At 45.7% G+C, this 18,769-nt stretch overlaps 1 protein-coding gene across 1 annotated transcript in view; it reads left to right on the forward strand.

The window, feature by feature from the left end:
* XKR6 (XK related 6) overlaps nt 1-18,769 on the forward strand; it is a 326,463-nt gene that overhangs the window by 298,418 nt on the left and 9,276 nt on the right. Inside the window, exon 3 of the mRNA XM_019032720.4 lies at nt 1-18,769. This exon is cut by the window's right edge and continues 9,276 nt beyond it. Within this exon, the coding sequence (XP_018888265.2) occupies nt 1-965 (965 nt within the window). The 3' untranslated portion in view covers nt 966-18,769.

The following is an 18,769-nucleotide window of genomic DNA, read 5'->3' on the forward strand; positions in this document are numbered from 1 at the left end:
GTGTCTCCTCTGTGACTTCCCTGATGTCCCTGGCTTGGGTGCTAGCCTCCTATCACAAGCTGCTGCGGGACTCCAGGGACGACAAGAAGAGCATGAGCTACAGAGGGGCCATCATCCAGGTCTTCTGGCGCCTCTTCACCATCTCATCCCGAGTGATCTCTTTTGCCCTCTTTGCTTCCATCTTCCAGCTCTATTTTGGGATCTTCGTGGTGGTTCACTGGTGCGCCATGGCCTTCTGGATCATCCATGGCGGAACAGACTTCTGCATGTCCAAGTGGGAGGAGATCCTCTTCAACATGGTGGTAGGGATTGTGTACATTTTCTGCTGGTTTAACGTCAAGGAAGGGCGGACTCGATATCGAATGTTTGCATATTATACGATAGTCTTGACCGAGAATGCTGCCTTGACGTTCCTTTGGTATTTTTACAGAGACCCGGAGACCACTGACTCCTATGCGGTGCCAGCACTGTGTTGTGTCTTTATTAGCTTTGTGGCTGGGATCGCACTGATGCTCTTATACTATGGCGTGCTGCATCCCACGGGACCACGAGCTAAGATCCTTGCCAGCTCCTGTTGTGCCGAGCTGCTCTGGGGCATCCCTTTGCCCCCCGATGTTGAGCCCATGGCGCCTGAGACCCCTGGGTACCGGGGGACCCAGGTTACGCCCACCAGAGCCGTAACGGAACAACAGGAGGATCTCACGGCTGACACTTGCTTGCCCGTTTTCCAAGTGAGACCCATGGGGCCCCCTACCCCGTTGGGGCGTCCTTACCTCCCAGAAGGGCCCCTCATTAAGATTGACATGCCAAGAAAGCGATACCCAGCTTGGGATGCTCATTTTGTAGACAGGAGGCTGAGAAGGACTATTAACATTCTACAGTATGTCACCCCCACCGCAGTAGGCATTCGATATCGAGACGGACCACTCCTCTATGAGTTGCTACAGTATGAGTCTTCACTCTAAGAGCATCTTGACCAAGTTGAGAAGGGGACCTTAAGTTTGGTTTGCGGCAAACAGCACTTGCAAGAAATATAACCCTCCCTTCCCCCAATACACAGAACCACCGCCACCACCACCAACACCGCCACACCAACACCACCACTACAAAAAAAAAGAATTAATAAGTCACAACCCCTTCAAATAAGCTTTCTTTCCAGTCGCTGTATGTATACAAAGATATTCTCTATGTTTTGTAAGTAAAAACAAAAAGAAAACCTTTCTTTTGTTTTTTACACATAAGAAACAGTATTGAAAAATCCCACGCTATGGTTCATAGGGTGGAGAAGGAGGAGTTATCTCCACTCCAAAAGAAAAAAAAAAAGTTTTTTACCTTACACCAAGTGTAGATCATTTATGGGATTGGTGCTGATTGAAAGAACAAAACAAAACAAAACAAACACAAACAAACAAAAAACCTTCAACTGCCTTATGCCCTTAGGTGCTGAGTTTCATTAAGTACTGTCACGTTTTCTCATGCAAAACTCTCTGGTGATTTTTGTACCAGAAGAGGGAAAATTAAACAATTAAATGAAACAAATCTAAAAGTGAAACAAAAACCAACCAACAAATATAACACAAAGCAATTATTCTTCCTATCTGATTATTTGTATTGAAGAAAACAAATTTACCAAAAGCAAAAGCATAAACCCCTCCCTCTTTTCAGTTTCTCCCCGTCCTCTCCTGACCTTCTCCCCACTTTGCAGAGCCTTCTAGGAGCTCAAGGGCTGTTTGAAACTCAAATGGCTGAAGAAGCTACTTGAAGGCTGATTATGTGCCATTTTAGCATTTGCCTAGCAAGAATCACATTCGTTTCCCAGTGAAAAGCAAACCAGAACAAAACAAAAAGCCACCCCAATAATTCGGTAAGGACAGGATATTCTAAAGCAAATTAAAGGAGATTTCTGTACACATAATCAGTAATAATAAAACTCAGCATAGTAGCAAAAAGAACGACATCAATTTAAAGGCACAATACTTAATCAGTGACTGGCAACAACGATTAGTTCCATCATTTTAAGGCTGTGAATGGTAGACATTTATCACATGTGATATTGTGTAAAGCCTCTTCTGTTTCCATTTGGTGGGAAGCCTTAAATTGATCTGGAAAGAATTCTTCATTTTTCATTTGTGCTTTTTTTAAAAAAAAATAACACAAAGAGGAAAACTAGAATATATATATATATATACATATATATAAAAAGTCAAAATTGTAATAACTGACCCATTTCAAAGACTGTTTGGTGCTTCTGTCTTTCACCATTGTGGTTGGCTGAAAATCATTCAGCTCACCTGGTGCATCTGGGTTGAATGGGAAATTTTGTGTGTGTAGTATGTGTGTGTTTGTGTGTGTATGTGTGTGTGTGCCCATAGCACACGTATATATGTGTGTGTCCCTGCTGCAAAGTCTTGCCAGAGATATACAAAACTGATGTAAGACGGACTTGGATCACGGCTTGGTTCAGCAGAGCATGGGGGCGGGGGCTCTGGAGTGGCGGGGAAGTGATGCTGCCTGCCCACGAGCCCTGGTTTGGGTGGCAAGACTCACACCAGCAGTGGACTGCAGGCCTTAGAGGCCATGCCATTTGGGTGAGGATTTGATTCCACTGTTTATTTTCTCATTGTATCAAGTTGAATTTCTGCAGGTGTTGCAAGTATGTTCAACCATTTAAAATTTTTTTTATTTTTCAAAGTATTGTTCCTTTAAAGAATATTTCTGTTCTAGGGCATCGTTTCAATCGCATCGTATCTCTACTTGGGCACAAAAAAAAAGGAAAAGAAAAAAATCACAAAAAAGATATATATATAAGTATATATATATATATATAAACACACACAATATTTTAAAGTAAATACTGTTAGTCTTTGCTGTGTGTAGCTGCGATTTTTTTTTTCCAAATATATACCTGTTTAGGGTGCAAGACCTCACATTGAACTATTCTCAACAGAAGTTCAATAACTGAGGGATTTTTTTAATGTTTGTGGAGTTTTGTTTTTTTTAAAATAAAAAACAATTATTATTCAGCGAGGCTTCTCCTTCCCACCCCCTTCATTGTTTATCTAAAACCTTTTTTTTTTTTAAGAACGAGTTTCAAATATCAGTTGTGAAACTGTATGCTCTCTTCTTTGTCGGGACTTCCTGGACTTCATGCGTCCTTACTAAGCATCGTGGTGCTGTCCTCTCCCCGTCCCTGACTCGGGGGTCCCCTCGGGCCTCACTGGTGGGCAGGTGGAGGAGGAGCCCCCAACTCTAGGAAGCAGGACGAACAGAGCACACGCAGGCAGCAGTGAAAACCAGCCAGGAGGGCTCGGCGCGCCCATTAAAGGGACCCGCCCTTGGGCCCCTGGAGAGTCACCTGGGAGTTGGAATCTAGTCAGAGGCACTTTTCTGAACCGCACCAGCGTGCTGCCTTGCAAGGGCTTCACGCCTGAGCTGCACGGTGTACTCTGCTAGGCTGGGAAGGTGAGGCCATTGGAGGGTGGGGCATCCGCTTTAGCTGGTGGGGTCCCACCTCTTGTCTGCTTCAGGTCTGGGGCTCTGTGCACCTGGAGCTGGCCCATGTCTGTCCTTAGCGCATCTTCCGTGAAATGCCCTCATGCATCCCCTCGGGACTTCTGCCACTTTTGCTTGTGTGTCTGTTCTTGGATTTCTTTCTTTCTTCTTTCTTTTTGTTTCAGCGCAGTCACGGGTTTTAATTCACCACCTCTATTTCACTCTTGCACACTTAGTGTGTGTGTGTCCGTGTGTGTGCATCCTGCCATGTTTACATGAAACTTACAAAGAGAACGGTGGTGGATGCTGAGCTGACCGGGAGCACCAGGAGTTGGGATGGCAACTTCCAAATCAGGGAGGGCCTCCAGGGTCTTAGCCACTAGGAACAAATGAGGAGATCACGGGACATTTCAGCAATCTTTAATTTCACACTTCTCACTTCAAAAGGCACCCTCGCCCCTCTCTGGAACCCCTCCATCATGCCAGTACTTTCTTCACAAAGAAAATGAAAATATGCATCTGTGAGCAGCAGCAGGGAAAGCTGGTTTTGCAGAGATGCAGGAAAAGGAAGAAAAGCAAGGAAAGAAGTAGAGAGCAAGGCAGGGAAGGGGCAGGGGAGACCTGATGGCAAGGACCAGGCCAGAGCTGTCCTCAGTGTCCTCTTGTCATCAGCCTCTAGCAGCTCCCCACACTCCCAGCCACCGTAAAACTCTCTGGCCTCATCTCCACTGGGGTCTTCTCTTCCCCCCAGGCCCTTCCCCTTCCAGTGACTGGTCCTGGGCGTCAAGGCAGGATTCCATACACACTCAGTGCTGAGACCATCTGGGGACTGTGTCTCCAGACCCAGATGACTTTGGTCCTGAAAGCCCGGATCCTTAAGGCCGCCCCGTGACAGGGTCACTCTTTGTCCCACATTAAGTCTTTGTCCCACATTGGACATTAAATGCCCAATGTCCCATATTTTTCCTTTGCCTCAGTCCCTGACAACCCTCTAGGGCTGCTGCTTCAGCTGCTTCCCAGAGGAATGCCCGTGATGTTTTTAGGTTTTTTAAAAATTTTAAATCTCTGGGCCCATTTCTTTCCCAGGACCCCCTGATGAAAAATAATCCATTTCCAGTATTTAGGCCTGGTAAGCACATTGGTGCCCAGAGATGGAGAATACAAAAACTATCTCCTTTTCATTCCCTAATGACCCCCCCATCAAGTATGCCCACTAAGACCCGTATTTTATTCCTCTAACCACATAGAACATTTGGCTCTACTTTTTCTTCCCAGAAATTTGGTAGTATCGCTAAACTATAACTAATGGTGTTAGAGTCGTTTCTGCAAACTCTGCTTCTCCCTTGCTCAGCAGGTCTGCCTCTTCTCCCAGCCTCTGTGTAAAAGGAAACTTCAGTCCCCTCAGATGACATTAGGATAATGTGCCCCGAGTTCACTGCCTGAAGCCTGTGACATCCGGAATGGGAGCTCCCTGTCTCTTAAGGCCATGATGAGGGGTGCTAGGGAGGCTTCAGTCCATCAGATCAACCCCCTCTGGCCTCACTCACCCTAAAGCTTCCCGTGTCTCTAACACTCTCCTGCACTCTGCCTCTGGAAGGTGTCACCTGGTTCTGCAGGGTCGGGCTTGTCCCAGCAACATGGGTACCAGGATACTGGTAGGACACTCACCCAAGCAGATCTGCGGCCAGAACGAAAGAGGCGCCATCTCCCTTGCCCAGACATGCCGCCATCACAACACAGCCTTGGGCAGGGAAGACGACATTTCCCCATGGCCTGGGGATCCCCCACACCACACCTCCCCAGGCACAGAATCATTCAAGACCCGATGGTTCTCATGGCTCTAACCCAGTCCCTCCCCAGCTGTGGCCCCTCTGAGTCCCATGATCCTGTCTGGCCCGTGGTCATGAAGGTGATTCCCCTGGCTCGGGGGCGTCTCATGCCACAGATGTCTGACCCTGTCCAGATATGAGCCTGATTCTCAGAAAGAATTTACAGGTTTTAGAAAAGCACCAAATTACATCATTTTCTCCATTCTTCTTCCAGTTTTATTCCCTCCCACTGCACAGTCATAGGGGCAGAAAAGAAGGTCTCTGATGCGGATCTGGTTTGAAGCTGCACTGGGTGGGCCACAGCCTTGCTTCTTCTTGCACATCTAAACCCCTTCGCAGTCTCTGCAAGCTAGATAGAGGAAACACCACCTTCCTTCTCCCATCTGGTCTGCTCCTTGCTCATGGGAGGGCTAGAACCAACCCCAAGCTTTGATGCCCCCAGACCTTAGCACAGGGTCCTCTCTCCATGATCCAGGGACAGAGCAAGAAGAGCACGACAGTGTGCAGGCTCAGAGCCTTTGGCTTGGAGCAAAGGATATCAGCTCCCAGAAGAGAATGAGGCAGGCTATATTCTCATGCTCCTGGCTCGCTCGGATGAGCTGGGTTGGGGATGTCACCTAGCATTCGTTTGGCACAGATGGTAGCATTTTCTTTGCCAAGAAAAGTGGCTCCTTACTCAAAACGAGCCCTTCCAGGCCTTGTATGTGTGATGACAGCTGCTCTGGATGGTGGCTTCATGATTGAAGGAAGGGAATCTCCTTGTGTACCTTTAATTTGATTTTCTTACCAAGAAGCTAAAATCTATTTTTTCTTTGCCAAACTGAAAAATATTAACACAATCAGATTTGGTTAGGGAGGTTGAGATTTAAATTTGGATACTGTAAAAGGAAGAGAGCTTATTGCAATTAATTTCACCAAGATCCATGTGATACTGTCTTTGTTGACTAGGAAACCATCGGGGAAATCTGGAGGAGCTTAAAGGAGACCTGGGGAAGACCCTGCAGGAGTGAAATGGAAGGACCCAGAGGGGCGGGCTCACCCCAGGGGCTGGACCAGCCTTACAGGGAGCAGTTCTATTCATTTCTCTCTCAAATATTTATTCGTCACTAGACCCTGTTGGGCAGCCCCCCTCATCAAGCACAACACAGTTACCCCTTAGGAAGTGAACGTAAATCGATGTTGGTTCCTCTTATCAAGATCCAGCTGAGAACGAGATGAGCACAATGGGAACCTCTTTAAACCTCTTTAAACTTCTGTCCCTTCTCCTCAGCCCAAACTGGCAACATTCCATTCTCACCCACAGTTCAACCTCCAGAACATGGAAATGGCAGAGGCCAGCCAATCACAGGTTACAAACCCATGACCTTGCAAGAGGACTTCCCCCGGCATCCTCAGTCAATGTGTGTCTGTTCCAATTTCAAAACATGTAAAAAGGCAAAAAGGCAACTCTACCCTCCCAGAGATTTTTTTCTATCCCTCTTCACTGGGGAAAAAAAAGATGATGCTTGATCTGAATTCTTGCAGTGGCAACACAAGCCCCTTTCTCACCCATTCTTAGCTATTCTAAACATTTCACTTCTTGCTGAAACACTGCATCTTGTGCTGATGGCCAGATATCAGAAGACAAAGGTGCTGCCTTGATCCTGCTGCAGACTCCTTCCTTGGCTCGCCTGGTCCTGTCTGCCTTGTTCAGCTTTCCCTGGCACCATCTACTCCTTACTCCTGTGGCTTTCCTTGCACTGGCTGGCAGGCCATGGCTGATATATCCTGGAGACAAAGGTCGTGAGTGCTATTAATGACAACTCCCGAGGGCAGCAGACGGACCACTGTGGGAGTTCCCCCTGCTCTTGGCCAACACCTTGTGTCAAGGGCTAAGAATAGACCACATCGGAAATGAGCAGGCAGGACCTAGGGACACCTGCCCCAGGCTGCCCCATCACATGCAGCACAGTGCGCAGGTCCCAGGAGGAGATGCTGCCCTTGTGAATCCCTAACACAAATCCTAGGACCCCCAACTACTGCTAAAAATCATTCTCAAACCAATGAGGACAAAGAAATAATTTCCCTTTAGTATAGTGCCAATTGGTAACCCAGTGCACATCCCTCTATAAGCACATTTGGCCATCTGTCACGGTGGATACAGACAACCCATCATCTGTTAGATGAGCTCCCCTGGTCTGTTTGTCCATCTTCAACATAGCTCTGGGATCCTTGGGCTAGAGTGGGCCCGGGAGATTTGTTTTAGCTACAGACTTCCTAGGGGCTTTCCTTTAGACCCAGAAAGATCAGGAAATGTCACAGGCTGATTCAGGGTCCCCACTGTGATCGTGGATAACTCACTTCACCTCTCGGTGCCTTGGTTTCTCCATCTGTAAAGTGGAGAGAAAGAAGGCCAACCTCTTTCTTCTCTCCTGCTCAGGGATGCTTGGAGGATTCGTCATTGTTGCCTGTAGCAAAGCCGTCATATGAGAAAAAGTGGTGACCTCATTTCTTGGGAAATGGAACCACAGAAGGAGAGAGTGTTTTCCAGGGGCAGTGGCACCTGGAAGCCACAGGATGAACAGGGAGCACAGCGGGACAGGGAGGAGTCTCACATACCTGTAGTTCTTAGAGACTTCATAGCACTGTGAACCCAGGTCAGTGGTAGCCTGGTCAGGTGACCCTTGGTCACCTATCTTGAGCCGGCCACTTGTAATTCTAACACCAAATCTCCTGATGTTAATTCTTCCTAAGGTATCAGAGAATATATGGAAGGATGCATTTGAACACTGATATTCATTGCGCTTTGGGCAGACAAGAGGAGTGAATGGAGAGTATTTAGAGACTGTTTTTAAGGTGGTTGCAAGCTCTTCAGGAAATCTCTCTCACCTTTGTTCTTCCTTACAATCTTTTTCAATCTTGATGCTCACCTCATCAAATGGACTCACCTCTTTCCCTCTCTGCAGAGTACAGAAAAAGAAAAACACCGAATCTTTTTCTTTTTAAACAATTGTTCCATCTGCCAAAATGTGGGTCCCAATGGTGGGTTTTCTTCCCTCCCTTGTGTGCTTTGAGCGGAACCTGCAGGCAAGGATTCAGAGACAAACAGGGCTGGAGAATAGCACTAATTTTTTTTTCTAAAACAAGGTATTTTTTTCTTATAATTCGTATTGGAAATGTCACATTGAATTTCTTTTTCTTTCCTTTTTTTTTCTTTTGACTATGGTTTGACTGTTATCAATTCAAATACCAAGATACACTCTGAGCAAGAACACAGACCTGTCCTGAGAGCCTCTGCTTTTCTTAGGACCTAACCTGGAGTGAGGGCAGGTGGGAGCCCAGGAGGCACTGGGGTTCCAGGGGGGCCAGCCGTGAGGGTGATTTTCTATCAGCTCTGAGAACCTTCTTGGAAAGAAAAATTCCAGAAGCTTCAACTGTTCTGCATCAGTCAACCTGGCTCTGGCCTTTTCCTTGGAGTTCAGGTGTATTTTCGTATAGAAATTCTCACCAAGAAAAAAATGCCCCTCCTGGAACTGTCCCTAAATGAAATGGAGCTCACACGAGCAGGTCTCGGTGGCTGCTGCCAACGCCTCCTGCTCATTCCTAGCGGAGCCCTGACCAGAACTCCTTTCCCTCCTGCTCTGACCCTGCTCTCTGAGGTTAATATTATTGTTTTGACAGCACAAGGGACGAGATCATAGTCTGGAATTCACGAATGACTTGTGCTTGACCGTGCATCTGACTGTTCTGTGGATAGGTCAAGTCCTGCTGGGATGGTTTATTTCCACAAGGTATTTCTGATAGTAACAAAAGGAGAGAATACATGAGACCTCCTACCTGATTCTCCGTTCTCATCAGCACCCGCTTTTGACTGGGATGGATGGTGAATGAACTGTCCCAAATTTGAGAACAAGAACTTTGAAGATGGACACATGGAGCCACGGGGAACAACAAGACTCAGTAGATGGGTAGGAAGAATGGTGACGAAGAGGAAGGCTTCCAGAAGTATGCGGGAGGAGAACATTAGCGGCCATCTAGGCATTCCTTCCTATACTCTCTGGGGCAGAAATAGAAAAACGTATTCTTTTCAAACAGAGGAAATTGATTTTACGGAGTGACGTGCTTAAGCATTTTTTTTAAACAAAAGGCTCAGAGAAAATATCTAAAGAAAGGAGAGGCACATTCTCAAGAACAGATCATGTTATTGGAAGTAAAAAATCCAGGACTATCCTTCTACAGACCTAAGTCAAGTCACTCTTAGGGCCAATTTCTCTTTCTGTAAAATGGGAAGAATATCGTTGACCTACCTCACAGGGGTGTTGTGAGGATTAAGTAATCATGGCTGGTAAAGCGCTTTGAAGATAAAAGTATTATGGTGATCAGGCTTGCTTCCTGTTTAAAAATCTATACACCAATTGAGCATCTACTGTGTGCAAGGTGCAGTGGAGGAAGGGAATATGATCCAGTTCCTCCACTCTCTTTTGATTAATGGATATATTTTAAAAGATTCCAAGAGGACAGAATAACAGAGTTGTCTCAATGTGGGTCAAGAAAGGAGTTCTCTTTCTGCCCCAGAAAAGCTACTCTCCTTTCCTTCTCAAATATTTAGACAAGAAGGAAGGGCTTTAAATTCTTTGGCTTCCATCAGAGAATGCTCCTGTGGGAAGCAAACAAATACTGGTTGTTCTGCTTCCTTTGTGGGAAAATGAAGGCAAATAGCAGTGAAAGTTCCTTGTGACCAGCACATAATGGTTCTATTATTTCAGTTATTCCTTCTAGGCTCAGCTTCAGTTTTGCCATAGCCTTTTTCTTCTGTCTTCAGACCCAGAGAACAATTCACTTATGCTGTCCTGGAATAGCTGGGGATTTGGGGTTGGTTGGTTTCCTTGGAGAGTCTGGTATACTGTTGTTTGCTGGAAAGTCTTGGCTTCCAAAGACAAGGGTCTTTACTCGAAAACAAATCAAAACATGCGACTGCCATTTTTTTTTTTTTTTGGTGGGAGGAGTTTTCAATTTCTTAGCTGCCTCACATAAAGCAAAGCCTTTTAAAATGTCTCATTCATTTTTCCATGTGCAAAAAGTTCTTCCCTTCCCAAACATACTGAGTGAACCAAGTCTGGATTCTAAACTGTAGCACACGTCAAAGGATTCAGATGATGTGTACAGTGCCGTGCTGGAGGTTCACAAATTTCTACAAAGAGCCAAACCACCTACTGCGCTAAGCAGGTTGGAATTCCAGCCCCAAATCGAAGCTTTCTGGAAATGCTCCCAGAGCCTTTTAGCTTTAGGAATGCCCTTTCAGTATTGCTAGGGCAGTCTCCCTGAATCCTCAGAAATCTTTCTGCCACAGAAGAACATCCTCAGAAGCCAGTGGGGGCTTCCTCTGTGTATTAGAACCAGAGAGAAGCCACTTGTTATTTTGAAAATCATTGTATGATGCCAGCCTTTAAGGAAAGAAGAGAGTTATTTTCTTTTCCTTTCAGAGGGAAGAAAGGACTGAGAGAAAGGGAAGGTGATTTGATTTGCTCTTTGGTTGCTAGAAGAGACGTGAGACTCAGAGGTCCATGGTGGCCTGTATCTTGGACATGGGACTGCGGAGGCCCGTGTTGAGTTTCCTTAGGCAGCTGAGGTAGTGCTGAGGCGCTACGCTCCTTTCTTTTCAACCAACCCTGGGCTCAAGGAAAGGGGGGCCTCAGTTTGGTGCTGCCAACTTGCCCAGATCATCCTCAGCGTCTCAGCCACATCTCTGCCCCTCTCCAGCCTGTGTTCACGAGTGGCCCCCAACGTTGATTCCAAAAGGCCTGCCTTCTTCGAGGCCTATGCTTCTACGCACATTGCTTCAGGTCAGAGCTGTCTGTCCAAATGCAACCGCTGCAGCCTTTTCACTTGCCTTGACACCACTGTTGCTGCATGCTTCCACCAAATATGCCCCCACCCCTGCAGGAGCTGTCATTTCACCCCCACTGAGAGGGCCTCCAGCATTGCCCTGGGCCTCCAGGATTGCCCTGGGCCTAGCCTGCCTAAAACCCAGGACAGGCTCTGCTTCTTCCTTTTTTTATATCCATGTGCCTTTAAAAGGCGTGGCCCTGGGTCCTAGTTGAGCCTTTACAGAAGTGGAGGGCTGGAGAGAACAGGTGATGTTACTTAGGCAGTTGGGACACTCACTGATAACCTGTGAAGCCAATGTGGGCCAGTAACTCAGAATGCTGTTTTCCCAGCGGCTGGGCTGTCTAGGGCATTCGCTCTTCAAAATAACGACAATCCCTGTGATGTGGTTGCTCACATCTCCCCCTGCTGACCGCTAACCTCATGGCACCTGCTCATTATTGATGGCTTCGTTTGTGTTTGAAATTACATTGATTTTTAAATGCCAGAGAGAGAGAGAGAGCTGAAAGCCACACGAACTCTGAGATGATCTGAGATTATGAAATTGCTGTGAGTTATGCAGAACAGAGGAGTGCATGACCATGTAACTACATCCAAAACTTATTGATCCATCGAGATACATAAATGTGCCGGTCTTGGGCATATTATTTGTATATATGCATATGTATCTTTTTCTTAAAGGGCTGAAATAGTTTGATGAAACAGAGTATTCTGATGTTTAGGGCTCTTGCCGGGCTTGAAATCGACCTAGTCTAGATGGCTTTTTCCTTTCTGCCAGGCAGGGCAGAAAGGGGTCATAAAGAAACCTGAGCTGGTTTATGCCTTCATTTCCTCCGTAAGTGACAGAAAGCCAATAGCAGGGTTCTACGGGGTCTTGAGAGATTCTCTAGTTGCTACCAGTATTCTCAGCAGATTCACAGAACAACCTGGGATCCCCAGGAAGCAGCTTTCTAAACAACTCCCCAGAAGTTCTGGAATTTGAATCACACTGAGTACATCTGATCCATTAGCGCAGCAGTCGCCTCAGTAGGTAAAGAGAGGGGAGTGTGCTGTGGACAAGTAAGCTTGGACGTTACCGCTCTGAGCCCGGCCAGTGGTAGATGATCTTTGGCTGCCAGGATCTCTGGCCAGTGACAACCAAACCTGCTCTGTCCAGCTCCCCCGCACCACCAATCTCTGCAGGCGAGTTGGAGGCTGGCCCCTTGAAGCCATGAGGACTTGGGGAAAGAGTCTCCTCTGCTTAAATATGAAGTCCTCCTGGCATCTCTAGTAGACAGGGGACACTGCAGGGAGTCCTGCTTTGCGGGAGGCAGAACGCATTTTTCGGCAGCTCTGGGTACCTCCCCACAGCAGCAGCAGCGTTGACAACTCTGGAGTCCTCCAGACAGACTTCAGCAGAAACCCAGGTGCCCACAGCGTGCAAGGCCACCCAGAGCCCCTTCTGCCCTCGGACAGAATTGGCATGACCTGGAGCGACACGATACTTGGTTATGTGGGAAAAGAGCGTTTCAGGTGAGCTGGAGGAAGCAGGTGCTCATGCAGCGGGGCACGCTGAACCCTAAGTTTCTTTCTGGAGCAGAGTGTGGTTCTGAGCCTCTTCTTCTGGCTGGAAGAGCAAGGGAGGCCACCTGCAGTGTTGGGATCCATGGTCTCTGGATGTTTCCGATCCAGGCAGGGGCTTCATAAGAGTCCACCTGGAAGACCTGGTGTCAGGTGTGAGGCAATCACAGGGTCTGTCCAAGCCTGAAGAAACCCTTTCAAGCCCAGATCCCCAGAGGTAGCTTTGGATCCCCTCCTCTAAACTGTCACACATGCACAGCCTGTGTTTCCTGACATTCAGGGTGTGGCGTGCGGCCAGTGGCTCCAGACGGTCATGCCAGCACCATCCGTCCCGTCTCCTCCCCTCCATCTCTTCTCCCTTCCCCAGGCATGGTAGCCCCAGTAGTGAGGGCAGCAAATTGACTCTCTGCTTTCCCTACGATGGCCAAGTATATTCCAGCTTCCACAACCCCTTATCTCTAGCCCTGATCCCCGTTGTACACAGTTTTCATTATCTTTTTCCTTACATGGACTCGTTTGTGACAAGACATGTTTTTAAGAAAAATTTTTGTCTTGTTTTTCTGGTGTAACAGAGAATTGGCTTTTTGGGGTAGGAAGAAAGAATTAGGAAAAAGACATGGGAAGAGGACAGTGCCAAGCTGGAAGGGTTGATGATGCCACCCTGCCTTCGGCGTGGTGGTTTTCTTTTACTTTAAAAAAAATTACACATCTGTTGCAGAAAAAAAGTTGGGGGCTTGGGGAGTAGGGAAAGAAGGCAAGAAGGAAGCGAGGAAAGAGAGAGAGAGGTGGAAGAAAGAAAGGAGCCCCCTTGGGTGTCACTGTCATTTCCTGATGTCTGGGGCTGCCACGGTGGTTTGTTGTTTAAAGGAAATCCATTTTTCTCCCTGCAGCTGGGCTGAGCTTTCCAGCACTTTCCGGCTCTGTGTGTGCCTGAGAACGGGCCACGAGGTCCTGGCTCTGGCCTCACTGACTTCACCCCGCAGGGTCATTTTGGGCTTCTCTTGCGCCTGGTCACGGGCTCTCTCAACCCCTCCACCTGCCGCAGGGAGGCAGTCAGCAGAGGCCGGGAGACTGGAATCCAATCTCTCTTCTCATAACAACGGTGATTTTCATGGGCATTATTTTTGGGATTTGCTTAGCTTTTCTTGGATACTTTTCTCCCGAGAAGCTTTTCCATGTTCACTCCGTAAGGTTGAAGATGCTGCTAACTGATGCTCTCTAAAGCAAAACTAGTTGAACTTCTCAGGGAATTCAAAGCCTTGAGTACATACAATTTGTAATTTTCCCTAAAGGGTTAGCAAAATAGTCTCACTGCTCCTGTCCACCCTGAGCATTGGCTGTCTGACAAACATGTTTGTGTATGTATTTGTGGGTTTTCAGGAAGCAGAGTCATAAACATCATTACTTTTGAGATTCCAAATATTTCCCCCCACCACCATGCCGAAACTGTGCTTGAGCAAGCATCCATCTATACAAGGAAAGGTTGAGAACGTGGCATCTCCAAGCTAATGGCGGGTGCCCCTGTTCCTCTTCCACTTTCACTAGGACAGGAAGTTTGCTCACTGTGTGAAGTTTTAGTCACCGTATGAAACTCACCTTTTCCAGCTGGGATTCCTTCCTTCTTCCCTTTGCCTCCATGTATCTAATCCTCATGGTTAGTTCTTACATCCTGAGAAGAGCCGAGTGAGTAGAATACAGCTTCCAAAGCTCATACCATGTTTTCCTTTACTCTGGAGTTTGCTGGTGTTAAAAATAGTCTATAGTGAACTATAGGCTAAGGAGAAAGCCTGTGAGCTGGACCTTCCTAGATGCAGGTTCATGACCACCTCCTGTTAACCAAAGTCTCGACCTAAAAGAATAGAAATGACTTGATTTCTAGCCCCCATCTCTCTGGGGGAAGATCTCTGTGGAAGTGACTTAGCCAAAGTTTTGGGGGAGGGCTAGAAAGTACCTTGCCCTTGATCACCCTCAAACTACACAGGTATTGCTTATTGACACCCTGTGTGACAGGTCAGGGAGAGCCCTTATGTGTGTGATTGATGACACACTATGTAATTAATGCACCCTTAGGATGGGGGAAGAAGTCCTTATTCTTAATTAATTTAACTGAGCACCTCATACGTGCAAAACATCGTCTTTGCCCATAGATAAAGCTGAGAGGGGAGGAAAGTACTGAATGAAAATTCCCGAGGTGTAAAGGCTAAGAGCAAAATCTTCACTTCCCACTCCTAGCAGCTCAGAATGCACATTGCCATTTCGACTTCACCTAGTACAGTTGCTGGACTGGTTCTTGGAGCACTAAGAACCTTAGATCAGTGGAAAGGCAGAGGCATGGAAGCCAGCAAAATGGGCAGAGACCACTGTCCTAGAACCACAGGAAAAGACTCCCAGACACTCCCGTCTGTTATTGTAGGTGTGTGGTGGAAAATAGTCTAAGAGGAGATCCAGGGAAAGGGAGGTGGTGGTGAGGTGGCTTTTCTGTTCCCATGAAGGGGCTAGGGAAGCCTCCTTGCAAATGGAGAACTCTTCTGGCAGAAGTCTTTTGTTTGGCCCTGTTTTCCACACAGCAAAAGTAGACTTGGGTAAATAATTCAGATTGTTGGAAGGTGATAGGAATCATTTATTTTCCTTATACTGAACTTGGGAGCATTACTTTTGGTATAGACAAGCATCAGAATTTGAAAACCTATTTTAGCTAAAACCTCCAGCTCAAGGAAGTAAGTATATCACAGAGGCTATTGGGTGGGACCCCACCCCACCCAATATGCAGCCTCTTGTCATTGAGAGAAGCATTGGTCCAGGTTTGGGAAGAAAGGTCCCAGTGCAGGGAGCCATTTTGATCCTGGCCCCAGGTCTCCCTATCTTGTCACCATCAGCTTGGACAGTGGAAAGTAAGTCTTGGGAGCCTGAAGTTCACACCAGCATGGCCAGTTGACCTCCCTTGTACAGCCCAGACCTAAAGTCAGGAAGGACAATGGCTGGAGAGAACGCTGTGCCGCTGTATCCTCCACACCATGTTCAGATCTTCCTGCCACAGATACAGGATCCCCATTCCCACATGGGACGTGGCTCCCTGCCTGGAAGGAGAAACCTAGGAAGGAGTATTTCAAGGCCGGCAAGTATGCTAATAAAAATTAAAATGCCATTTAATATCCACTCTGCAGTCCTTCACTGCCTCCTCTCCTTTTCTGGTTCGTCAGTGGCACATTTAACTCTTGGTGCTCCAGATGGCCAATGACTTCCATTTTCTTGGCCAGACTATGAGGATGGAGTAATGTTGAGTCAAAGTCAACACCCATGGTTCTCAGCTATGTGGACAGATGTGGATATCTGTCTGTCCTTATTAATCTAGACCTGGTGCTATTTGTGGCAAACTGTGCCTATGGATGTAATTTCCTTCATTTTCTTTCTTTCTTTTTTTTCCTAATGCATTGCAACTGAGTAATTATGCTAGAAAGACAGATTTCCATGTAGGACTTTCCTTAGCACACGACTTTTGTCCTTCTTTTTTTTTTTTTTTTTTTTTTTTTACTGTTTTAGGAGAGCTGGGTTTTCAGTGTCTGAGACCCCTTATTTTTAAAAGAAAAAAGAAACTGTTTTTTCTTTTCTATTAGCCAAAAAGAAAATCGCATTAAAAAGAACAATGTCATGCTCTTTCTTCCCTCTCTCCCTGCTGAGTTGGAAGGGACAGATGCACATGAGCTGGGAGCTTTTGAATCAATTGCTCAAAAGACTTTTCTGTTCCCCCACCATGGCGAGGTCAGGGCAGTGACAACAAACAATTTAACTTCTCGAACCTTGTGGTGCCTTTTCTCGTGGTGCTTCTCTGTTGTGTAACTCCACTCAAGGCGGCCACTTGCAGCAAACAGCAATGCCAGCAAATGGTATTATGTGCCAGTGCAGTAAAAGACTTTAATGTATAAATATATACATAGATATAGATATATCACTATAGTTATATAACTATATAATTGAGGTTCTGATGCAGCTTTGGTGGGAGTTGATCATTCCTCTACAAAAATATATACTACTCAACTGGAACTAATGGGTCTCTTGAGGGTATTGACATTTGGGAAAGGCACAACAGATGAGATGGGTTACTCTCCTGTGACAAGTTTTCTTCTTCCTTCTTGTGAAAGTTGCTGTCTCCGTAACACAGAATATTTGATAAGGGAGCAAAGTGCAGCTTCTTTTGAACTTCCTTTGGTGCTGATATATATTTCTTTTAATTCTTTCTTTGTTTTGCTTCCCCATTAGTGGCCAATAAGCTGCTTTCCCCAAAATCTTGACTCACCAATCAAAGGTGGCAGGGGACAGTTTGGGAATAAGAGGCTGGAAGTTGGGCATCCCTCACTTCGTGTCCTGACTCAGTTTCCCCTGTGACCTGCATACGTCCCATACATGGGTTCTCCATCTACAATGAGTATCATAATATTTACCTCATGGGGAAGAGTAACTTAAAAGGATTAACTGATGATACTGAATCACTAGATCATTATTAATTTGGAGACAGCAACTTGACATGTTAAGATTTTGTTTATATGTTGCTAAGACTTAAATCTTGGGGTTTTGTTTTGTTCGCCTCTTGTTTCTCCATCTCTGCTGTGTTTTCTGTCCTGCCTTTGGCAATACCTTAAATATTCTGTAACTGATGGAGATTCACCTAGGGCGTTGGGTAGTGCTAATTTCTCCCAAGGGAACAACATCACTAATACTGTATAAGGTGCTAGAATCAAACCTCATTTTATATACTTTGGTTCTTAGAGAAAAACAAAACATGCAGAATTCTTTCTGTGAAGCCTTACTATAGATTGCTATAGCCAATTGTTTATCCAAAAAGTGAGACAGAGAGAATAGAAAATGAAGATAAGATGCAGAGATTCTGTATAAAGTGTAACAAAAAGACCTTTGCTATTTCTTATATTAAGGTAAACTATCATATATATATATTTATATACATATATATATATGTTTGAGGCAGATAGAATGGAAAAACCTACAGTGTGGTCATCTTTATTTTGTCAGTTAATTCACAACTTTTAGTATGTGTGCAAGAGAGGTTTGGAGTGGGGATGGGATAAGGGATGCCCAGTGTGATACGGGAAATCATTCATCTTTCTGTTCTGTTCCACATGTTAGTAGAAGGAGTAGGCTGAATGAGAGGAAAGGGGAATAAATCAAGACATAGATGTGCTTTTTAAATGTTCTGAGCATTGATGTTATGCTTTTGTGTTGTTTCTTCTTTATTCCAAGGTTTCTCTACAGTGCTGTAAAAATGTCCCCTGCCTAGGGAGTTAACCAATAACGTTTACCTCAAGAAAGCTTAAAAAAAAAAAGAGGCAGTATTTTTCCCATCTCTTAAAAAATACTGTCCCTCTAACCAAAAGGTGAGGCATTTCCACAGAAGTTCAGCAAGAGAAGAGAACCATTTCTGAGGCTTTCCTTCATGTCCCCATCCTTTTCCACCGCACCTCACCCCCTTTAGTTACTAATGAAAGAATCCAAGAGATGAGTTTTGACCAGAAGTGGGTTAGGATGTGATTAAAGTGTATTATTGGTGAATATAAACTTTGCCAGAACTAGCAGTGTGGGGTCCTTTCAAAGGATGGCTGTGTACTTCAGATGTTTCATGCTAGCATGTGTGTGTGTGTGTGTGTGTGTGTGTGTGTGTGTGTACTGTATATATGTTCCAGTGTGTGAAATGTCTGGTGGACAGAGAACAAAATACCGCAAACAGAAATGAACAGGAAAAGATATATATCAAATGCTATTTTATCAGATGATGCACTTGTTCACCTTGATGAGAAGCCACTGTTTCACAACTATGCAATCTCCCAGTTTTTCTCCCCACCCCTTCACCTTAGATTTCCAAACTGTTTTCCATAATCCTCACAGATTTTTTCCTTTGTACAAGAAACACAATATCCAATCCCTGGTTCAAGGTGAGCATGCTACAGTGATTCTTTTCCTAAATTTAAGAGCTAAAGAAAAAAAATTTTCCTTTTCTTTAATTGGAAATGATT

Source organism: Gorilla gorilla, chromosome 7 (genome assembly GCF_029281585.2).
Source record: "Gorilla gorilla gorilla isolate KB3781 chromosome 7, NHGRI_mGorGor1-v2.1_pri, whole genome shotgun sequence".
Taxonomy (NCBI): Eukaryota; Metazoa; Chordata; class Mammalia; order Primates; family Hominidae; genus Gorilla; species Gorilla gorilla.